Here is a 19402-nt window from a genome sequence, read left to right as displayed (position 1 = left end):
AGCAGGAGTGTAATGTCTTGAACATTGGATATAAAGTTTTAACTTGAGGGATTAAAGACACCCATCAATATAAAATATGCCAATACACTTGATCCTTGCAAGAAAATTAAACACATCCTATTGTTTGATCTGGCTTTGTGGTCATATTGAGATGTCAGATACTTGTATGACTATGGGGGAGATGCTGATGCATTTCTCTGTACAACAAATGTCACAGAACAAAAATTTTGCTGAGACCGCAAATTGAGATTGTGTGCATGAAATGTTCACCACATAGCCTCCTTATTTTCCAAACTAAGCACTCAATGGTGATTCTGCCTATTCAGATTTTGCAGACAATTGTGAGAACGAAGATCTGAGCTGAGGAAGTGTTGTGATTTGCATTATTCCCTAGAAATTGTAAATACATTATAATTGATTTGGGTCCTCTGCCTTGCTCTACTTCCATGTTGTAAACCTCTCCATGTCCACACTGACATTAACTTATTTTAGATGAGCTCATTTCCTTTCGTTACTTTTCATTCCTTTTTATTTATGTAGCTAGTTATTTTTTTGTGATGGTCCAAAATCATTAACTCACAGCCACCACACAGTGATACAGAAGTCAAACTGAACTGAACATGTGAAAGACTTGGCACTGGCTGCAGCTGATTTGTTTAATACTGTATATTGTGTCTGTAAATGTGCACTGTCAAAATCTTGTAGGATGCTCTAATTTTGCGAGAGAGCTGGGGAGAAATATATAGATGCAAGATACTCTATTGTATAAAGGCTTTGCAATAAACACACACACAAGCATATATGCACAAGTTTTTCTCTCTTTTTCGCGACTTCTCAAAAGAAAATCTCACTGATTTTGTTTAAGATTTTCTTTGATTTTGTTAATGCGTCATTTGGTGCTGTTAAGTGGGCCGTGCTGTCTATTTGGTCTTTTTCAGCTTCAAGTCTGTAAAAAAGTGTTTCTGAGTTACATTCAGCTTTTGGATCAAATGAGGCAACAGGTTCTGTGCTTTTCTCCTGAATAAACTCTCCATTATTCTCGTGTCCCCATGTAAAATGTGCACTGTTTGCAAGTCTTTCAATAAAATAAAAGTGTAAAAGGAAGTAGCTTGTGTTGACTAAAACTCTTTTAACACTGATTAAAACTCTTGTAACACTGGTGTCATGTCTGGATAACACCGGCTCTGTGCTAAATAAACCGTTATTCAGAGCCTACATGTCCCATCTGGCCTTGCGTGCTATTTGGATTAATCCATCAACATGACAGCGTAGGAGGGGGGAAAGTTACCGTAATTATTAATAAGTATACATAACGACAACCCCATGTTGAAGCGTGGGGACAAACCGTATTTTTTTTAGTCATAATATCGCTGACAACTCAAGGCTGGTACATTTTATCAGCGGATACTATATATACTTCTTGGAGAGCTTTCAGCGAATCCTCCGGGCGGCACAATGGTTGCGCCTGTACCGTGCACATGTTGCTGCTTTGCTTTGCTTTGAGCTGATATAGAGTGAGGGGGAAACCGTGCGGGAAGAGCCGGCCAGGCAGCCGTCCAGCGGAAAAACTCACACAGAGCCCGCCACACTCACACACTTCTCAGTTGTCAAGTTGTTTGCCTGCTTTCTTGCTTCAATACAAGCCGCAATTTTGATACTACAGACCAGGCCGAGTAATATCGGATGTGGTAAGTTACGGCACACTCGTGTTAAGAGCTCACTATCGGTAACGTTAGCCTCAGTTAGTTGGCTAACGGTAGCTAGTTGGCTAACAGAGCGGCGCGAGAAAGGGAAAAAGTCGTTGGGGTGGCTACTAGCTGGGTAGCCTCACATGCTAGCTACACACAAGCTAACAACTACGCAGTCGTTTGATCTGCCATATCGGGCAGTCGTTCTGTGCCCTGGGTTAATGTCGGCCATCTGGAACGTTTGTGCTTTCAGTCTTGGCTAACCTACGTAGCTAACCGGCCCATGTCACGTAATAAGTTAGCATTTGTAGGTTTTATTGTGTGCGTAAAGGGGGCGATAATTGACGTTGTGTTCTACAAAATGTTAACTATCAATGGGGGATGTGATTTTGTACCAGCATGTAACAGGGCACAATGTTAAGGGGGCCAGAGTAATAAGTAAGTGTGGTCTATATTCTGGCAAGTGTTCTATCTGCTTCATGTTTTGCAAAGACAATTGATGTTCCCATAGTAATAGTGTCCAGTGTTTCCCCCTCTTCGCTAAGTTGGCTAAGCAGTTAGGTGACACTAACAATTTGCATACATTTTCGAGCCGCAGAACCCGGTGTTATACTACACACTCTTTGTGACCGTTCCTAATTAGAAGATGGTTCCCCCTCGACATGTGCACCCGAGTATATGCGGCCCACTTCTTTTTTTTCCTGGGCCTTTGTCATTTGCCAGACACCCCCTCCCCCAATACTCCTCTGCAAGGAATGCTCACCCCTAACCTCGGTACGCTCAGCATCACCTCGGCGAGCAAGTACACGAACTATCCTTCCAGCACTCATTGATCACTGCATTGCCGTTGATACTACGAATTGCTGAAATGGACATGAATTTGATTGCATCCCCCTGTGTTATCAATAGTTCTTGCAGCGAGGTATCAGTATCTTCTCTTTAGTTGTACCTTCAAGATCTAAGATATATGCACGAAACATCGCAGTTGTGGTTCTTTGATGGACGTCTTATAAATCGTAATGGTTTAAGCGTTGGCTGCTTTGTACGTTTGGCTGTCATGAAACAAAGATGCAGTTATCCCAGGATTGCACATCCCTTCCAAGCACGTAAAGACGCTTCTGTTCTGTTAATAGTCCCGTGATGCTTCGCGTTTCTGTTCTTTTCTCTCTCCTCGCAGTGTGGTGCTTTTGGTTGTCCTCCTTGTATGCTTTTAAGAAATATTAATATTAATGCGTGCTTTGCGTGGCTCGGTGGGACTCCCGTGGTTCATTGTACATGAGGAGTACACGGCACGCATCTTCTGGTCGTGCAGGGGGCGGAGTCTATGAACTGTAGTTTTTACTTCTCGGCCAATGAGCGTCGTCACCGGGCGGAGCCGCGCGCCGCCAGCCAGCCTCTCCTATTAAATAGCTCCGCTTCTGCGTCACAGTTGGCCCCGCCTCTTTCTCGCCATCTGCCATTTTGGTTTTGTTCCCGTCTGCAGTCGCAAAGCCAGCAACGAGATTACACAGAGACTCCGAGCATAACGGCATAGTGACTCGACATTATAGTGCAGACCATTTTGATCCCACATCGCTTTTCACTTTTTTCGAACACCGACGAATTTTACAATCTTCGTTACTGTTTACGGCTAGACATCACAGGACGCGGAGCGGGTTCGCTTTGGGGAAGGGACCGAGAAGGATTATTGGTAAGAAAAGACAAATCAATGGAGCACGAGTGTTATGCTAGTCTTTCGGTCGTACAAATTGCCTTTGGTGTGTGAAGTAAAGGGCTTTGGAGCTCGACTACCTAAGCGTTTAATGGATTTATGAAGGAATCTTTGTTACGGCCATCAAAATAAAGCCGCTGTCATCTGTAGAGCGCAGGTTGCAATAGCAGCTAGCTTGTAAAGTTGTTCCGCACTGGGTGTAAAACAGGCCTCGGCCGAGTGTGCTAATGTAGAGGCTGGTGTTCTCTTGCCTCCTAAGTTATTAATGTTCCGATCGTGTACACTTGCCAAAGAGCTCGCCTCAATTAGCGTTACACACCCCACTTGATGTCATCTCCGCGTTTAATTCTGATATCCATGTTCTCAGTTGAGTTCGCGGCGATAGGCGGAGGAGGAAACAGACCGGGATCCCAGGTGCTTTGCTGTATCATACCGGATGCCTTCATTTTCGTTTCATGCGAGAGCGGAGGTTGTTGGAAGTCGCAGTAACTTGGATGTCATTTTTTTCAGCCGTTATATTACTCGTTCATTCAAAGGGACGCTTGGTTTGACCTCGTTTTTTTGACGGGTGTACTCGATCCACGTTAACGATCATAAACGGGTAAGTTGGAGCTCGGGGGCGTAGGCAAGTTAGCTGCATTGGATGCGGAAATTGTGGTTAGCACTGCTCACCGTCCGCTGGGAATCCGAGTGTGCGGCCTGTTTTTTGTTACTGAAGTGGCTGACTGCCCCTTGACTTTGTCCCGATGAGAATCTAGTTGACGTCTTGTTATACAATAATAATCATGTTTTAACGTGTCTGTAGCTTTAGAGACATCGTAGTTTGGTGGCTCAGTCCGATCCGCGATCTACACCTGCTGACCGCTGTGGAGTGTCGCGCGGTTTACCGCAGTGAAGTTCTAATGATTCAGCTCTTTTAGTTCAAGCCAGTCTGGGTGCTTTTGCACGTGATATACAATGGCTTGCAGTACATAAACAAGCCAGGACTGTCTCTGGCTGTGAAAGGAGCAGATAATGCTGCTATTCATGGCTCTTCCCTGGCTCACTTGGTTTTCTAGCAGTTTGGTGTTTGGCCCACAGCCAGCCCAGCTGCTCCCAAGAATAGAAATCCTTCACCATCATGAACAGAACTTGGTAGCATTTCATTTGAATACGCATCAAAATCAAGCATAGGAGTGAATACATTTTATGCATTTGTTTGCGCTTGGTCATTTTTGTGCGTATCCCAATCCATTTCTATCTATGTAGTGCTTGGACACAATTCTATTATGTTAGCATACTCATGTCAGCATAGTTTCATTGAAGTTGTGAAACCTGATTTTTTTTCCCTTTTTTTTACAACAGCCAACCAAATATGATGCAGTGTAGACATTACATTAACCATTAGTTTAGTTGTAGTAATGGTATCGTTAATTATTTTAAGATATTAACGTTAATTCTTCACTGCCTAAATGTGGCAGCTTACTGATCTTTTGATTTATGATGACAGATGTCCAGCTCGCCGCTGTCCAAGAAGCGTCGCTTGTCAGGATCAGAGACGAAGACGGGATCCCACTGCTCCTCCTCTAACTCTGTCAGAACTGATCTGTCCCACGCACCTGCCAACGTAAGCATACTTGCATTCACTGTAATTTAGGCTGTATTCAAATCGAGCTCACTTGGAGCCGTTTTTTTTCCGAAACCTGGAACCCACCCCAGTTCGCTTGGGCATCTGTGAACACTGATGTGTTAGCCAGAGATGTACTGGGTGATTTCATGAAGTCCAATATGTACAATTTAGTAATGTATAGTGACACCATTATATCCGTTTGGATGTGGCATCATTGTTGTATCTGTTGGTTTGGATGCAACACCATTATTGTAACTTTTTTTTGGATGACCTCACATTGATGTATTTATGTAAGTAAGTCTATGCACTTTGATGTATTTATAAGTCTATGCTGAAGACGGCTGCAACATGCCACTAAATTTGGAGACCCGAATGTTTTTCAATTGCTGTTTTCCCCAGGGCATGGCGAAGAATGGTAATGATGCTGAGATCGATGAAGGCCTGTACTCCAGACAACTGTAAGTCTTCTGTTAGAATGCCTTTGTCCTTATCAACATAATCATCCTTAATTATTACAATGTATGTCATTGAGAATTAATGTTAAGTGTACTTTGTGTATTTCTGTAGTTATGTGCTGGGCCACGATGCTATGAAGCGCATGCAGAACTCCACTGTCCTCGTCTCTGGTATGAGAGGGCTGGGAGTGGAGATAGCCAAGAATGTCATTCTTGGAGGAGTCAGAAGTGTCGCTGTGCATGACCATGGAGTTGCTGAATGGAGAGACTTGTCCTCACAGGTGAGTGAGTGGGTGCATGCAAGCAGTGTGCCATTTCCCCTCTTCATTCAACTTTTAGACTCGCTGGTCACATGGTGATCTTTAACCCTTGAGCCAATGAGCAATATGGCACTCAAATGTACAAGTCCTTTTCTGGTTGTACTGTTGCCAGATTACCATGTTGGAACAGCCTTTTAATTGCTTTCATAGCTGTCAGTCATATTGGCACCTAGGTCTTGTTTGAGGACTTGCGCAAGGTTGAACTATTGCCTTAATCTGATATACTGAACACTGACTGCACAGTTTAAGGTCAAATAGATGTGTGGATAGATCGATTGGGTGTACTCGCTGTCGAAGCCTGCAGAGATCTTGAAACAATAGGAAACACGATCTACAGGAAGGGCTTCCATATCTGTGTTGGGTTCATTATAATTTGGAAAGCTTTCGAGGTTACAAAAGTAGCAAATGACTCTTCAGTCTTCACATCATGATGGTACAGGCTTCCATATTATAGGCACTACTAATTGAGTCAAGACTAAAAAAATATCAATAGAATAGTGGGTTAATAGAAAAAGACTGACTGTACAGTGGCGAAGACACCAGAATAATCTAAAGGTTAAAGCCACATACTGTATCATATAGCCAACATTGTCACGCTCGATTCAGTAGAGGTAAGCATAAACTTGTGTGACAGCTATTTGAAAGACATCTGTAACAGACAGCAAATAGATGTAAGATTCAGTTCTATTGCCTTCTGCCATGCATTTTCTTTTGTTATTGTTTGGCCTACTGTGTTTCCATTCTCCACTGACAAACCTCCTTCTGTTGTTAGTTTTACATTCGAGAGGAGGACCTTGGGAAGAACAGGGCAGAGGTGAGTCAGCCACGTTTGGCTGAACTCAACAGCTACGTTCCTGTGACTGCCTACACCGGCACACTCACTGAGGACTACCTAACCCAGTTCCAGGTAAAGCTTGGCAAGACACGAGTGCCCCTTTAGTGCCCATTATAGCCTATCTAATGATGCAAGCAAGTTAAATTATACCTCATGTGACATAGGTGGTAGTTCTGACAAACTCCAGTCTGGAAGAGCAGCATCGTCTGGGAGAGATCTGCCATGGCAAAGGAGTCAAGCTGGTTGTTGCAGACACGCGGGGGTTGTTTGGGTAAGACTCATCCCCTTATCTTGTCAGGACGACATCCCGCTTGTGCACTGCAAACAACAAAGAAATTTGATGTCACAAACCCGCCTCACTTCTGATCATGGCGTGTTGCCATAAATTGTGATCTGCGGTACCTTGGTACAGAGCAGGTTATGTTTGAGTTAAGTCCAGCTAAAATGTAAGCACTGCCCGATAAACAATCACCTCCTTTGGGAGAAAACAATCATCACCGTGCCTGCAGGATCCTTTTGAACTAAGCATGTATCATTACTCTCTGTAGGTCATGACAAGGATATTTGGATACTGGCAAAATCCACTTGATTTCCCTGAGGATACTCTTAACCAACGGCATACAGTATTTTTGTACTGTGTGTGTTCTTACTTGCTCTTCCGTCCATTTCATGCTGCCAAGATTTCAATTACATTTAGTAAAACGCTTAGTCCTTGGTTTTAATCACGGGTGATATTCAATCAACAAGATGCAGTAATGACACTGAAGACAGCTTTTTTGCGAATTAAATGAAATCAAGCTTTTTTTGAGTACACGGTTATGCTTCCTTTGTAGTACACCCCCGCCTGGCCCACCACTTTGTTGTTTGTCTAACAATTGTGTGCATTGTTTCTTTTTGTAGCCAGCTGTTCTGTGACTTTGGTGAGGAAATGGTTGTGTATGACACGAATGGCGAGCAGCCCCTCAGTGCTATGATTTCCATGATCACCAAGGTCAGTCTATATATCTGTGCCAATAGTTGAGAGATCAAGCTTTGAGGCGTTTCTTAATTTGACATGGAAAAATGTTGATCTTTTTGGCTATTTCAGGATGGTCCAGGTGTCGTGACATGTCTGGATGAAGCTCGCCATGGCTTTGAGAGTGGAGACCATGTCACCTTCTCAGAGGTTCAGGGTATGACCGACCTCAATGGCTGCCAGCCAGTGGAAATCAAAGTTCTAGGTAAAGCCTGCCATCATTTAAGAAATGTAATATATGTTTTGAATAGTCTGGAGATGGTATTTTCAATTGACATGTGTTTTTTCAGGTCCCTATACCTTCAGCATCTGTGACACAGCTGGCTTTACAGACTATGTAAGAGGAGGAATTGTCTCTCAGGTCAAGATGCCCAAGAAGATTGCATTTGTGAGTAGCTGCCATTTTGTACAATTTGGTATTATGGTCATTTGTATTTCAGGAGTCTTTCTAACTGTCACCAACAGAGCTAATTAGATCTGTGGGGAAAAAATTCTAGAGTCAATCATATAGTATAAACCATGTTGCGTTTTCTAAAGTTTGATGTATTTACGGGTGGGGCTGTTTTCATATTTCTGTAAACACGCAGCTCTCGGTCTTCAGATTTGAAGCATAAATAGAAATGCTGTTCTTTGGTAAATAAGGAACTAATGTTCAATGCTTTCAGTGAAAAATGCCCCATAAATCAAAGGCAGATGCACAGGTATTGCTGGTTGATGGGGTTAAGAAACATTAAAGAAAACTTATGCTGGAGTCCTTCCTGACTGTCGTGCGTCTTCCCCGTGCAGAAATCCATCTCTTCCTCCATGGCTGAGCCGGAGTTTGTGCTGACTGACTTTGCTAAGTTTGACCGTCCAGGACAACTGCATGTGGGTTTCCAGGCCATCCACACCTTCCAGAAGAAACACAGCCGCCTTCCCACACCTTGGAATCAGGTAATATACACTTGAAATGCTTTAAGTGTGCTGTCCCTGGAACGCAGCTCTCTATTTGGCTAAACTCCAGGTGATGAACAAATCCATCCACATTGTAGTACTGTTCTAGTCAATCATTTATCTGTTTTCAACCAGTGTAGGACTTCTAAATAAAAGGTCTGTTTTTAATCCATATAAACATAACCAGGGATAACTGTAACCATCTGTTACTGATTAGTGTGTCACCAAGTTTTATTGCATTTAATTGAAGATTTGAATATGCTGAGCTCTGTATTCCAGGCTGATGGTGACGAGCTGGCGACTTTGGCTAAGGAGCTGAACTCTGCCCTGACTGGATCAGCCAAAGTAGAGGAGCTGGATGAAGCTTTAATCAAAAAGCTGGCCTTTGTGTCTGCTGGAGACCTGGCACCCATCAACGCTTTCATTGGAGGTCTTGCCGCACAGGAAGTGATGAAGGTGAAATTTTGCAGTGGTGTTTTTGTCCTAAACTGATATAGTTGCCGTGTTGGTGAACAGGTATTAAGTCATGCAAGTAAAATCATTGGGTTATCAGTGTTTGTCTGCCTTACTCAGTCTAGACACGTTTGGACATGTATGCCTGCACGGCCTTGTGTTTAAACTACTCCAACTTGTTTTTATCTGCACTGTTAATGTGTTTACCATCTCTTTATTCCTTCAGGCGTGCACAGGAAAATTTATGCCCATAATGCAGTGGCTATACTTTGATGCCTTGGAGTGCCTGACCGAAGAGAATGGAGTCATACTCACAGAGGAAGAATGTGCTCCTGTAAGTGTTCAAGCTAAATGCATTCATGGTGATCAATGGGAATGAGAAACATGTGCATTCAACATCCCCCATTCTTTCTCCCAGAGGAACTGTAGATATGATGGCCAGATTGCAGTGTTTGGCACCAAGCTGCAGGATGCACTTGCCAAACAGCGTTACTTCCTGGTGAGTAGGCCAATCACAAACCTACTAGACAACTTCACTGTCATGACTGTGGAAATGTATAATGTACCATCTTTCTGACTTGCGATGCTCCGTCTTTGATCTCATAATTCCCAAGTCATGTATAGTCTTCCAACAGCGCACTAGATACTTGGATTACTCATGTGTAGTGTAAACGGGTGTTGAATAATTCCTGAACCATGAGCATGAAGTTCACTCGTTGACCTTGCCAGGTGGGAGCTGGTGCCATCGGCTGTGAACTGATGAAAAACTTTGCCATGATGGGACTCGCTAGTGGAGAGGGCGAGGTCATTGTGACAGACATGGACACCATTGAGAAGTCCAACCTCAACAGACAGTTCCTCTTCAGACCCTGGGATGTTACAGTCAGTATTGCTACCTTTGCATGCCTGTTTTGTGCTTTTAGTTTTTCCTATTTGAATCACTGTTGCCATTTGTTCAGAACTTGAGGGTGTTAATGTACCATCTGGTGCTTGTGTGTAAACAGAAAATGAAGAGTGAGACAGCTGCAGCAGCAGTGAAGCAGATGAACCCTTCAATGAAGATCACAGGTCACCAGAACAGGGTTGGACCCGACACAGAGAGGGTCTATGATGACGACTTCTTTGAAAGTCTTGATGGAGTGGCAAATGCACTGGACAATGTGGATGCACGTAAGAAACTTTGTTTATCAACACTTTGATCAATCGCTAAGTGAGGAATGTAATCCTTAGTTTAGCTCTTACAAAATACTTGCAATCATATTAGTATTGTCATTTCTCTTCTGCTGCTTCTGACCATTCATTGCCTTGTGTGTATGCTTATTGCATAGGTATGTACATGGATCGGAGATGCGTATATTACCGAAAACCCTTACTGGAGTCTGGTACTCTGGGTACCAAAGGCAACGTGCAGGTGGTCATCCCCTTCCTCACAGAGTCATACAGCTCCAGCCAAGACCCTCCTGAGAAGTCCATTCCCATCTGTACCCTCAAGAACTTCCCAAATGCTATTGAACACACACTACAAGTGAGTCTACACAAAAGTTTTTGTAAGGTTAAACACACAATTCACCCATTTCTAACGATTGGTTATTCTGGTCTGTCACTCTGTTTTGTTCAGTGGGCACGTGATGAGTTTGAGGGACTGTTCAAACAGCCACCAGAGAACGCCGTGCAGTACCTCACGTGAGTTGATTTGTTACCGGCCTCTGAAATTGAACTTTGCAAGTGACCTGTTTTGTTTTTTGTTTTTGTTTTTTAAACAGTTCCACCAAAAGTGAATTCCTTACACCTGCATGATGCTTTCCTGTCAAGGCTCACGTTCCTCTGCTAAACGTTTGATTTTTTTCCTCCAGAGACCCCAAGTTCATGGAGCGTACGCTGAAGCTTCCTGGAGCTCAGCCTGTTGAGGTGCTTGAAGCGGTCTTCAAGAGCCTTATCACAGATTGCCCTCACAGCTGGGCCGACTGCGTTGCCTGGGCGCGCAACCACTGGCAGTGCCAGTACAGCAACAACATTCGCCAGCTACTGCACAACTTCCCTCCAGATCAGGTACACGGGGACACTGCATGGCCCTTATGTAGAATTGTTTTGGTATGACTATCTAAATATTAGATAAAGAAAAAGACAATCAAATGTTTAATACTGTAAATGTTCATTTTAGCTCACCACCTCTGGCGCCCCCTTCTGGTCTGGCCCAAAGAGGTGTCCTCACCCCCTAGACTTCAGCACTAGCAATGTAAGTTTTGGTTCACTGTCTTTATGTGGCACTACTCTTTTCATATCTCAGTATGTCTCCAGTCTTTTGACAGAAGTATTTAATCCTTCATCTGTAGGAGCTGCACATGGACTACGTCGTGGCAGGCGCAAACCTGTTTGCTCAGACGTATGGTGTGCCTGGCAGCACTGACCGTGCAGGAGTGGTCAAGATCCTGCAGGAGGTCAATGTACCCGTGTTTACCCCCCGATCTGGAGTCAAAATCCATGTCTCTGATCAAGAGCTGCAGAACGCTAATTCCTCTGTTGGTAAGACGGACACACACACACGTGCTGATGTGAATAAAGATTCTTGATAACTTGTTGCGTGAAGTGAGGACATGGGGTCAATATTGATGAATTTGACTTGTCTCTTTGTATATAGATGACTCGAGGCTGGAGGAGCTGAAGTCCCAGTTGCCTAACTCTGAATCATCCCAGCAATTCAAACTCAGCACCATTGACTTTGAGAAGGTAAAAATAGTAATAATTTTTCAGATGTTTTTGCTTGCCATCACTTGTTATCCCACAATTGATACTGGATTAACTGTTGTGCTTATGTTTTCCAGGACGATGACTCAAACTTCCACATGGATTTCATTGTGGCAGCTTCCAACCTGCGAGCGGAAAATTATGACATTCCTCCTGCAGACAGACACAAGGTGTGACATATAAACTTATATTGTACAATACGTTGTGTGTGTGCGCCCTGGAAGGCTGTGAGGAGTATGCATGTTAAAAAAAGTGCTGCATGAACATTTGCTTATCTGACCCAAGGCAAGTCATTGTCTGATGTGCTTGATGGTCTTTCCAATTTCCTAAAAAATGACCTCCATTCTATTTCTCTTTGGTGCTACCGTCTTCCTGATCCCATCCAGAGCAAACTGATTGCTGGCAAGATCATTCCTGCCATCGCCACTACCACAGCCTCAGTGGTGGGTCTGGTGTGTCTTGAGCTCATCAAGATTGTCCAGGGACACAAGAAACTGGACACGTTCAAAAATGGCTTCATGAACCTGGCCTTACCTTTCTTCGCCTTCTCAGAGCCCATTGCTGCTCCCAGCCACAAGGTAAATGACTACATGTTTGTGTAAATGTCACATTTCTAGATAACAATCATTTGCACTGGAATATATTGTGTACTATACCATTGTTTCAAGTGTCCACTCCCAAAGTGTCCCTTAAAGGGTCAAGTGTAGTTGTTCCATTGTTCCATCTCCAATGATGATCCAGCCATGCTAATACTGATGCACCAGGCAGATGCAGAGCGTCTGCCTGGGTGCAAGTGAGTTCACTCACCTTCTCACGCTGACGTGATCAGCGTGTGCTGAGGAGAATGATGGGATTTCTGCTTGTTCTTCATAATGACATCTGCCCATTCTGACTGCATGCTGACGAGGGAAAGTTCTGTATGTCATGTCCTAACTGTTGACATCCCAAACCTGCTTTGGTCTACAGTACTACGAAATTGATTGGACGTTGTGGGATCGCTTCGAAGTCAAGGGAGTGCAGTCCAACGGGGAGGAGATGACACTCCAACAGTTCCTGGACTACTTTAAGGTACGTCACCACCAATTATTAATTACTCTTCAGTTTGCCACAGTGTTATTCTTGCCTGACGCCTGTTTGTTTTTCTCCTGTACGTTATCAGAACGAGCATAAGCTGGAGATCACCATGCTGTCTCAGGGAGTGTCCATGCTCTATTCCTTCTTCATGCCTGCTGCCAAACTCAAAGAGAGACTGGATCTGCCGTGAGTCTCATTCACACGCACACGCCTGCTTTTTAAAGTTCATTTGAATTCCAGCCCCGTAATCGTGTTCCTCTTTTGTGTCGTGCAGGATGACTGAGATTGTGACCAAGGTGTCCAAAAAGAAGCTCGGCAAGCACGTGAAAGCCCTGGTGTTTGAGCTCTGCTGTAACGACCTGTCAGACGAAGACGTTGAAGTGCCCTATGTCAGATACACCATCCGCTGAGCCCCACACTGAACCCACCCACCAGCAGGTGGGGATTTGCTGGGGTGGGTGTGGGTACGAGTAAGGAGTTGAGTTGGGGATTGGGTTGGGGTGGGGGGAGCGTTGATCCAAGTCAGCTATATGGGATCAATCAGTTTTCGGAGGCCTGTGGTGCGTTACCCTGTGCCTGATTGTACATAGCCCCAGCAAGCTGACTTAAGGATAACCTTTATGTGTGTTAGGGATACAGTTGGTTCTAGGCTGTAGGAATGGGGGTGTCTCTGGAGGAAGGGAGCATGTATACTGGACCTCTTATTCCCAGTAGCATAACCTCTCCCCTCAGTTTGGTTCTAAGCCTTAGTGTTTGTTATTGAAGCCCATTTCCCAGCTAGTTGTCTCTGAAAAGCTCTCTCACTTGCCTTCAGCACTAATGAAGGGGTCTTTAAATCCATCAAAGTCTCTCTTCCCCTCAACTTGCTCTCTTCCCTTCCACCACCCCTGTTTCTTGACACCTGGCCCCACATTGCATTTTATAACGGAACTGAGTCTTTAAAAAATATTCAACCAGCAATCCCCCCTCCACAAAAGCGATAAAGAAATCCATTTAGACCCAAGTCCATATCACAGCCTTTAAATACTCCCAGAGACTCCAAATTTTAACCCTTGGAAGCACCTGCAGGCGCATTTAAACCTGAAGTCACAGCCCTCTCCTGACTGTAAAATAACCCCACAGTGGTTCTCTGGGAGAGGGACACTGGAAGAATAAGTATCCTCCCCCGTTTGTGCAATGTTTAGGCAAGCTGACGCCCACCTCATCTCGCCCTCTGAGGCTTTGAAGGGGCGCTTGCACACGACATCAGTTTATATTCTTTATTTTTTTCCATTTGTTTTGTTTTCTATTTTATTTGAGGGGAAACCGAATTTTGGCACTCACACACAAACGCACACCTTGTCGTTCATAAACCTGTCTTCTTTCTACTTCCACTCCCAAATGTTATTACAGTGTAAGAGCGAAGCAACGAGTTGTATCCTGATCTGGGAGCACTTAGTGTTAGTGAATAAACATGTTCAAAATCTGGATTTGTGGGTTTCCTTTTTTGACATTGCCTGCTTAAAATGTACTGTTTTCATATTCTAGCTTTAAGAATTTCAGAATTAATACTATTAAACAATTTGGAGGTTAAACATTCATATTTGTCTGGTCTACTTCAGTATCCTTCAGAACTTTCTTTAATGTCTCCAGGAAGCAAAGCTTTCTGAATCAGCCATCACCACCTTTTACAATGTCAAAAACATACAATGTCAAAAACCTTATCAGATTGCCACGACTTAAATGAAAGGTGTCTTCAGCCATAGTTGTTTGCATAATGGTATGTTGCTCTCACTTCCTGTTTTGTCAAAGCACTTTAGTTTGAGAGGTCAGGATCTCATTATGAACTAATGGTTGAGTCATTTCAGAATGTTTCTGCTGCGATAGAGCAAACTCAACCTTGTCTACCTTCCAATGCAAAGAGAACGGATATACGAGTGTGTGCAACATTAAAGGATGTGGTCGGGTCTGAAACAAGAGGAAGAAGGTGTAGGGGAAGGACGGCACTGAACTTTTACAAGCTTGCTGCAAACAACTACGGGTAACAGACAAATACTTAATTTAGATTCTATTAAGGTTTCTTATTTGGGGAATGTGATTTTTGTGTGAAGATGCATTGACCAGGTGGGAGATGGAGATAGATGAGTCTGGTGAAGCGAGAACAAGGTATGTCTTTTACATTTCCTGACCTCGATATTATAAGCCTCAATTAAGGCACAAAGTTGAGTGCTTAAACTTAGTGAAAGAGTCTCTGTTCTTGGATAATTTTTGAATTTTCATTGTTTGAATTTTGTCATAATCCCAAAAGATCAAATGTGGAGCAAGACAAGTTGATGAATCTCAAAATTGTGGTATAGATAAAGCCTCATCATACTAAGGGCACAATTTAGTTTGAGCCGTTCCTGTTCCATGGTCCCACATCGATCGTTTTAGAGCAGGAAGAGCTCAAGTTAAGTGAGTGGTAAAGCACAAACTGACACCGTCGTGATATAGGAACTGCTGATCAATACTCGGATTGAAAGATGCAGTAGAAGCTTCACCTTGCTATCAATAATGCAAATGCTTTCTTATAGGACCACAATGTCATTTTTCATCTGCTGAATTCATTTCTCAACTGAAAAGCAAATACATAGTGTCTCCATGTCTGCTTGTTGTTCACTAACAGTTTTAACTTTTTAGGTCTTTATTTTCGGGGGACGTTCCCTCCATCCTCCATGACCATGCTGGGGTAGGTCGCTCTGTCTCTCTTACTTTCTCATCCGTCAAAACCCAAGCAACTCACATTTGCTCTTGTCTGCTTGCAGAAGAAGAGAAAACAAGATCCTTGCCGTGTGATAAGAATCGATGAAGTGAGTGATATCTGAGATGTGTTAGTGTGTTCCAGTGTCCCTTCTTCATTTTCACGTCTCTCACTCTTTCTTGTCTCTTGTAACTAGCGGATGTTAGTCAGCCATACCTATGTAACCACAATCTTCAGAGCAGTGTTGAAACTGGGTTAAGCTCTGCAGCCAGAGAAGAGCACAAACCACTTTTTTGTGTCACAGTTTGTCCTCATGTGGGTCGTCTCATACTGCTACAAATCATTTCTAAACTTCTTCTTGTACAAATCTTTAAATACTCTCAAGAATACTGATTCTAAATAAGCAACTGATGTGGCACACATCTTGTATTTTACGCTACGCAGACACAGTTTGAACCTTCTTCCTCTTTGAGAGTCACACAGGAAATGAGAGATCTGCACCATGCAACATCTCGCCCCACTCGTTTTCTCTCTTTCCACTCGCTGCATCTCTCTGTTTCACTTTATGTCCCTGTGTTTTGTGACTGCTTCTCTCGCATCAGGATGACGAGGAAGAGGAGGAGGGTGAAATGATGTCAAACCCCTCCAAGGATTCAGAGGTGATGGGAACTTGTTACTTTTTGAACACTTGTTTCATGTGCAGCCCTTTGATTGATGAGGATTCACTTGCATGAGTGTGACTCTCCTGTATACACATTGTCTTCTGTTTTAGGAGCCCAGCAATAAAAGGGTTAAGCCTGTGGTGAAGTCCAACAGCCTGACAGGCATGATAACCCCAGTGAAGACCCCCGCTCTGAAACGCATCGGACAGTCCATTTCGGTAACAAGCACACACAAACTCCTCTTGGTTACAGACAAATGAAACGTGCTGTTCCTTACCCGGACAAGCCGCTCTGCTCTGTTCACAGCGCTCCATTAGTTTTCGCACGGAGGCGCGACCTTTGCCCCCGGTGTCCTTGCTGAATCGCAACAAGGCCAAGTCGTTTCCACGGAGACGCAATAGCCAATGCTGGAGCGACACTGTGGAGAGCCACGACCTGACCGCCAAGGAGATCAAACGCCAAGAGGTAGCTTGTTCCGGAAATGAAAAACTCTCCAAAAATCTTAATGCAGTCTTATCAGATATAGGAATAGTCTAGCTTTTGGGTGATATATGGGTCAGCTATGAGGCCGTGGGTGTGGTGACGGGTATCTACTCTTCATTTCTCTGAAGCAGCCCGGCAGAACATTACGAAAGAGGATGTGAGTGGGCACTAGTGGCTCTGCTTCCTATTTTAAACAATCAGCTGTGAAACCTCACAGCGTGCATCTGTGTGTTTTTTTACGAGCGTGAGATTGCATGCAACACGTCTGCACCAGTCTTTTCCTGCCCAAGTGTGATCTTTAATTAATTAAAAATGTAAACCCCTTGTCTTGCTCTAGGTAATATATGAGCTGACGCAGGGAGAGAGACAACTTATAGATGATCTCGTCCTGGTGAAAAAGGTGATTATCAGCAAAACACATCTACCAAACCACACTGAATCTCCCCACAGCCCCACTTTTGATTTTCCTCTGTCTGAATCTAATGCTGTTCTTCCCTAACCATCATCCCCGTAACACCAGGCTTACTATGAACCCATGCTCAAGCTGGACATTCTGACAGAGAGTCAGCTGGGACAGATCTTTGGGACTCTGGATGCCCTTGTTCCCCTCCATGAAGGTAAAACAGACAAACTGTCTTGTGTGACCTCCGCCTGTGATTCAGTTGATCTGTGTTTGATCTGCGTTCGCTTCAGTCAAGAGTTTACGTGCGTTCTCTTGGCTCAGATCTTCTGACTCGACTTGAGAAGCTGAGGGGATCAGAGAAGACTGTCGGAGAGGTGGTGCCCACTCTGATGAATTGGGTAAGTATCTCCGTGGAAACCAAGGACGGGGAGAGAAGAAAAGGGGCAACCCAGTTTCAAGAGTTCAACTTTCTCGTTCTTGCTTCATTGGCGCTTCCTCTTCTTCTCTGCAGTTTCCTTGCTTGGAGGCTTACGTGACCTACTGCTGCAACCAGGTAGGAGCCAAAGCCTTGCTGGATCAGAAGAAGCATGAGAAAAGAGTGGACGAGTTCCTGCGCTTGTGTCAGGAGTCTGCATTCAGCCGGAAACTGGACCTGTGGAACTTCCTGGATCTTCCTCGCAGTCGATTAGTCAAATACCCCCTGTTGTTAAAGGAGATCCAGAAGTGCACGCCCTCAGAGCACCCTGATGAGGACATGTTACCTGCTGCTGTGAGTCAGGAACAAGGCACACACACCGCCTACGACGCTCATTTCAACAGACACACATCCACTACCTTGAGATACATTTACTTCAAAATCAGCAGCTCAGGAAATCCTGAAACGCGACATGAGAAGTGTCGTATTCATTTACTTACTTGTGCTTTATCTCCTCATCCACAGCTGGAGCTCATTCAAAGCATCATCGCAGAGGTGAACAGGAAGACAGGGGAGGCTGAGTGTCAGTTCTACCGCCGGGGTTTAAATTACCTGGAAGAGACCCAGAGACTGCAAGAGATACAACTGTCTCGCTTCCTCTATTGTCACGGAGAGCTCAAGAATAACAAAGGACAGGTAGGAGCTCGCTGTCTTTACCTCTCCTTCTCTCTGGGTGGCGCTAGAGTTTGGTTTTAGGCCTCTTTGTATTGCAATTACTTTTGTCTTCTCCAAGTTACTTTGAGTGAAATATAATCTAAATTCAGTTAAATCGCTGAGGTTGGATGTAATTGCACGTTGTTTGTGTCTGCCTCTATTCTGTTTTTATAAATATAATACCATAATTCTCTCCCTCTTTCTTTCTTTCTTTCCTTCTGTCTTTCTCTCTCTCTCTTTCTCCTTCGTCAGCGGCTGCATGTCTTTCTCTTTGAGCAGGCTTTGGTGCTCACCCGACCAGGCGAGTGCAAAGAGGGAGGTCAGGTGTTCCAGGTCTACAGGCAGCCTCTGCCTAATGCCTTGCTAAATCTGGAGGAGATCCCAGATGGAGAGCCTGGTGGCGGGAGCAGCTTCAGGGGAGCCTTCACTGGGGGAAACGATAAAGGTAGCACCTATGAACTACCAAAGATAGGCATGTTTATGTGGTTGAATCACGCATGTCATTCTAGTTTAGGTGAATTGAGAAATCGCAAAAGTTTCCACATGTATTAAAGAGGTTACTTCATTGTGTTGTCTCATGCCTGCTGAAACAGTCTCCACTAACTTCCTCCTCTCTCCTCTCCTAGTGAAGAACTGTTTCCGTGTGAGCAGCAGGGGGCGCTCCAAAGCCCACTCGCACAGCCTGCAGGCCAACGACTCGTTCAGCAAGCAGCAGTGGATCACCTGTCTGCGCCAGGCTATCATCCAATCACGAGACAGGACTGCTCAGACCAGCCAATCGCAGCTCTCCTCTCACCCTGACCCCGCCCTGTATCACATAGCCGACCTGAGTCTGGGCTCAGACACAGAGATGGCAGACCACACGAGCCGCTGACCGATAGACTGATCGCACGGGGAGGGGGAGGAGCCTGCACAGGGGCTGAAATGTGTTAATAGAGCAAATAAAATATGGACTTTTTGTGAAACATTACTTTGCTCAGATACAAACACACACAATTTGTAGCTTAGATTATTTACTTTTTTCTTTTGCTGATGGATTATGAGTGTGTGATTGTGGAGATGCTCACTGTACAGATTTGAAACGGTATTATTGAATGTGAATGTACCTTGTAAAGTGTATGTTGTTGTTTTTAATAAACTGACACAAAGGTGAGAAAAGTGCACAAAG

General features: G+C 44.2%; 2 protein-coding genes and 1 non-coding gene across 6 annotated transcripts; all 3 read left to right on the top strand.

Moving 5' to 3' along the window:
- Nucleotides 1-1497: 1497 nt before the first annotated feature.
- On the top strand, nt 1498-14305 carry uba1 (ubiquitin-like modifier activating enzyme 1). 3 transcript variants are annotated; one of them, XM_076166412.1, is made up of 26 exons: nt 1498-1688; nt 4889-5005; nt 5408-5466; nt 5576-5744; nt 6556-6690; nt 6783-6889; nt 7519-7609; nt 7706-7838; nt 7924-8021; nt 8420-8566; nt 8846-9022; nt 9246-9353; nt 9438-9518; nt 9749-9901; nt 10024-10189; nt 10348-10544; nt 10638-10702; nt 10873-11068; nt 11181-11255; nt 11353-11542; nt 11658-11746; nt 11842-11934; nt 12151-12342; nt 12731-12832; nt 12924-13024; nt 13113-14305. In XM_076166412.1, the coding sequence occupies exons 2-26, from the start codon at nt 4889-4891 to the stop codon at nt 13246-13248; spliced, it is 3177 nt and encodes a 1058-aa protein (XP_076022527.1). In that variant the 5' UTR covers nt 1498-1688; the 3' UTR covers nt 13249-14305. The 3 variants fall into 3 exon arrangements, with proteins under 3 accessions (XP_076022527.1, XP_076022526.1, XP_076022528.1); XM_076166411.1 differs by lacking the exon at nt 1498-1688 and adding an exon at nt 3141-3378; XM_076166413.1 differs by lacking the exon at nt 1498-1688 and adding an exon at nt 3845-4000.
- Nucleotides 12489-12589, top strand: LOC143013574 (small nucleolar RNA U6-53/MBII-28). Its single transcript, XR_012965155.1, has one exon. It is a non-coding gene; the product is annotated as a small nucleolar RNA U6-53/MBII-28 (small nucleolar RNA).
- Nucleotides 14306-14628: 323 nt separating the features above from the next.
- On the top strand, nt 14629-19230 carry arhgef3l (Rho guanine nucleotide exchange factor (GEF) 3, like). 2 transcript variants are annotated; one of them, XM_076166214.1, is made up of 13 exons: nt 14629-14858; nt 15497-15545; nt 15622-15666; nt 16160-16216; nt 16330-16437; nt 16526-16684; nt 17040-17102; nt 17223-17319; nt 17427-17503; nt 17617-17874; nt 18046-18216; nt 18487-18679; nt 18861-19230. In XM_076166214.1, exons 1-13 carry the CDS (start codon nt 14668-14670, stop codon nt 19106-19108), a joined length of 1716 nt encoding a protein of 571 aa, XP_076022329.1. In that variant the 5' UTR covers nt 14629-14667; the 3' UTR covers nt 19109-19230. The 2 variants fall into 2 exon arrangements, with proteins under 2 accessions (XP_076022329.1, XP_076022330.1); XM_076166215.1 differs by having other exon boundaries at nt 14743-14983.
- The last annotated feature ends 172 nt before the right edge of the window (nt 19231-19402 follow it).

This window comes from Genypterus blacodes, unplaced genomic scaffold, assembly GCF_046128005.1.
Source record: "Genypterus blacodes isolate CSIRO-AG114 ecotype Tasmania unplaced genomic scaffold, CSIRO-AGI_Gbla_v1 ptg000156l_1, whole genome shotgun sequence".
Classification (NCBI taxonomy): domain Eukaryota; kingdom Metazoa; phylum Chordata; class Actinopteri; order Ophidiiformes; family Ophidiidae; genus Genypterus; species Genypterus blacodes.
Note: the sequence above shows the minus strand (reverse complement) of the source record. Positions and strands in the feature narration are given on the sequence as shown.

Bases quoted from the DNA above. Each gene is read 5' to 3' on its own strand.
- uba1 (XM_076166412.1), top strand. From the start codon at position 4,889: ATGTCCAGCTCGCCGCTGTCCAAGAAGCGTCGCTTGTCAGGATCAGAG. The intron at 5,006-5,407 runs GTAAGCATACTT...TGTTTTCCCCAG, and splicing joins TGTCCCACGCACCTGCCAAC to GGCATGGCGAAGAATGGTAA. The intron at 9,023-9,245 runs GTGAAATTTTGC...TTATTCCTTCAG, and splicing joins CCGCACAGGAAGTGATGAAG to GCGTGCACAGGAAAATTTAT.
- arhgef3l (XM_076166214.1), top strand. From the start codon at position 14,668: ATGGTTGAGTCATTTCAGAATGTTTCTGCTGCGATAGAGCAAACTCAA. The intron at 16,438-16,525 runs GTAACAAGCACA...CTCTGTTCACAG, and splicing joins GCATCGGACAGTCCATTTCG to CGCTCCATTAGTTTTCGCAC. The intron at 18,217-18,486 runs GTAGGAGCTCGC...CTCCTTCGTCAG, and splicing joins TCAAGAATAACAAAGGACAG to CGGCTGCATGTCTTTCTCTT.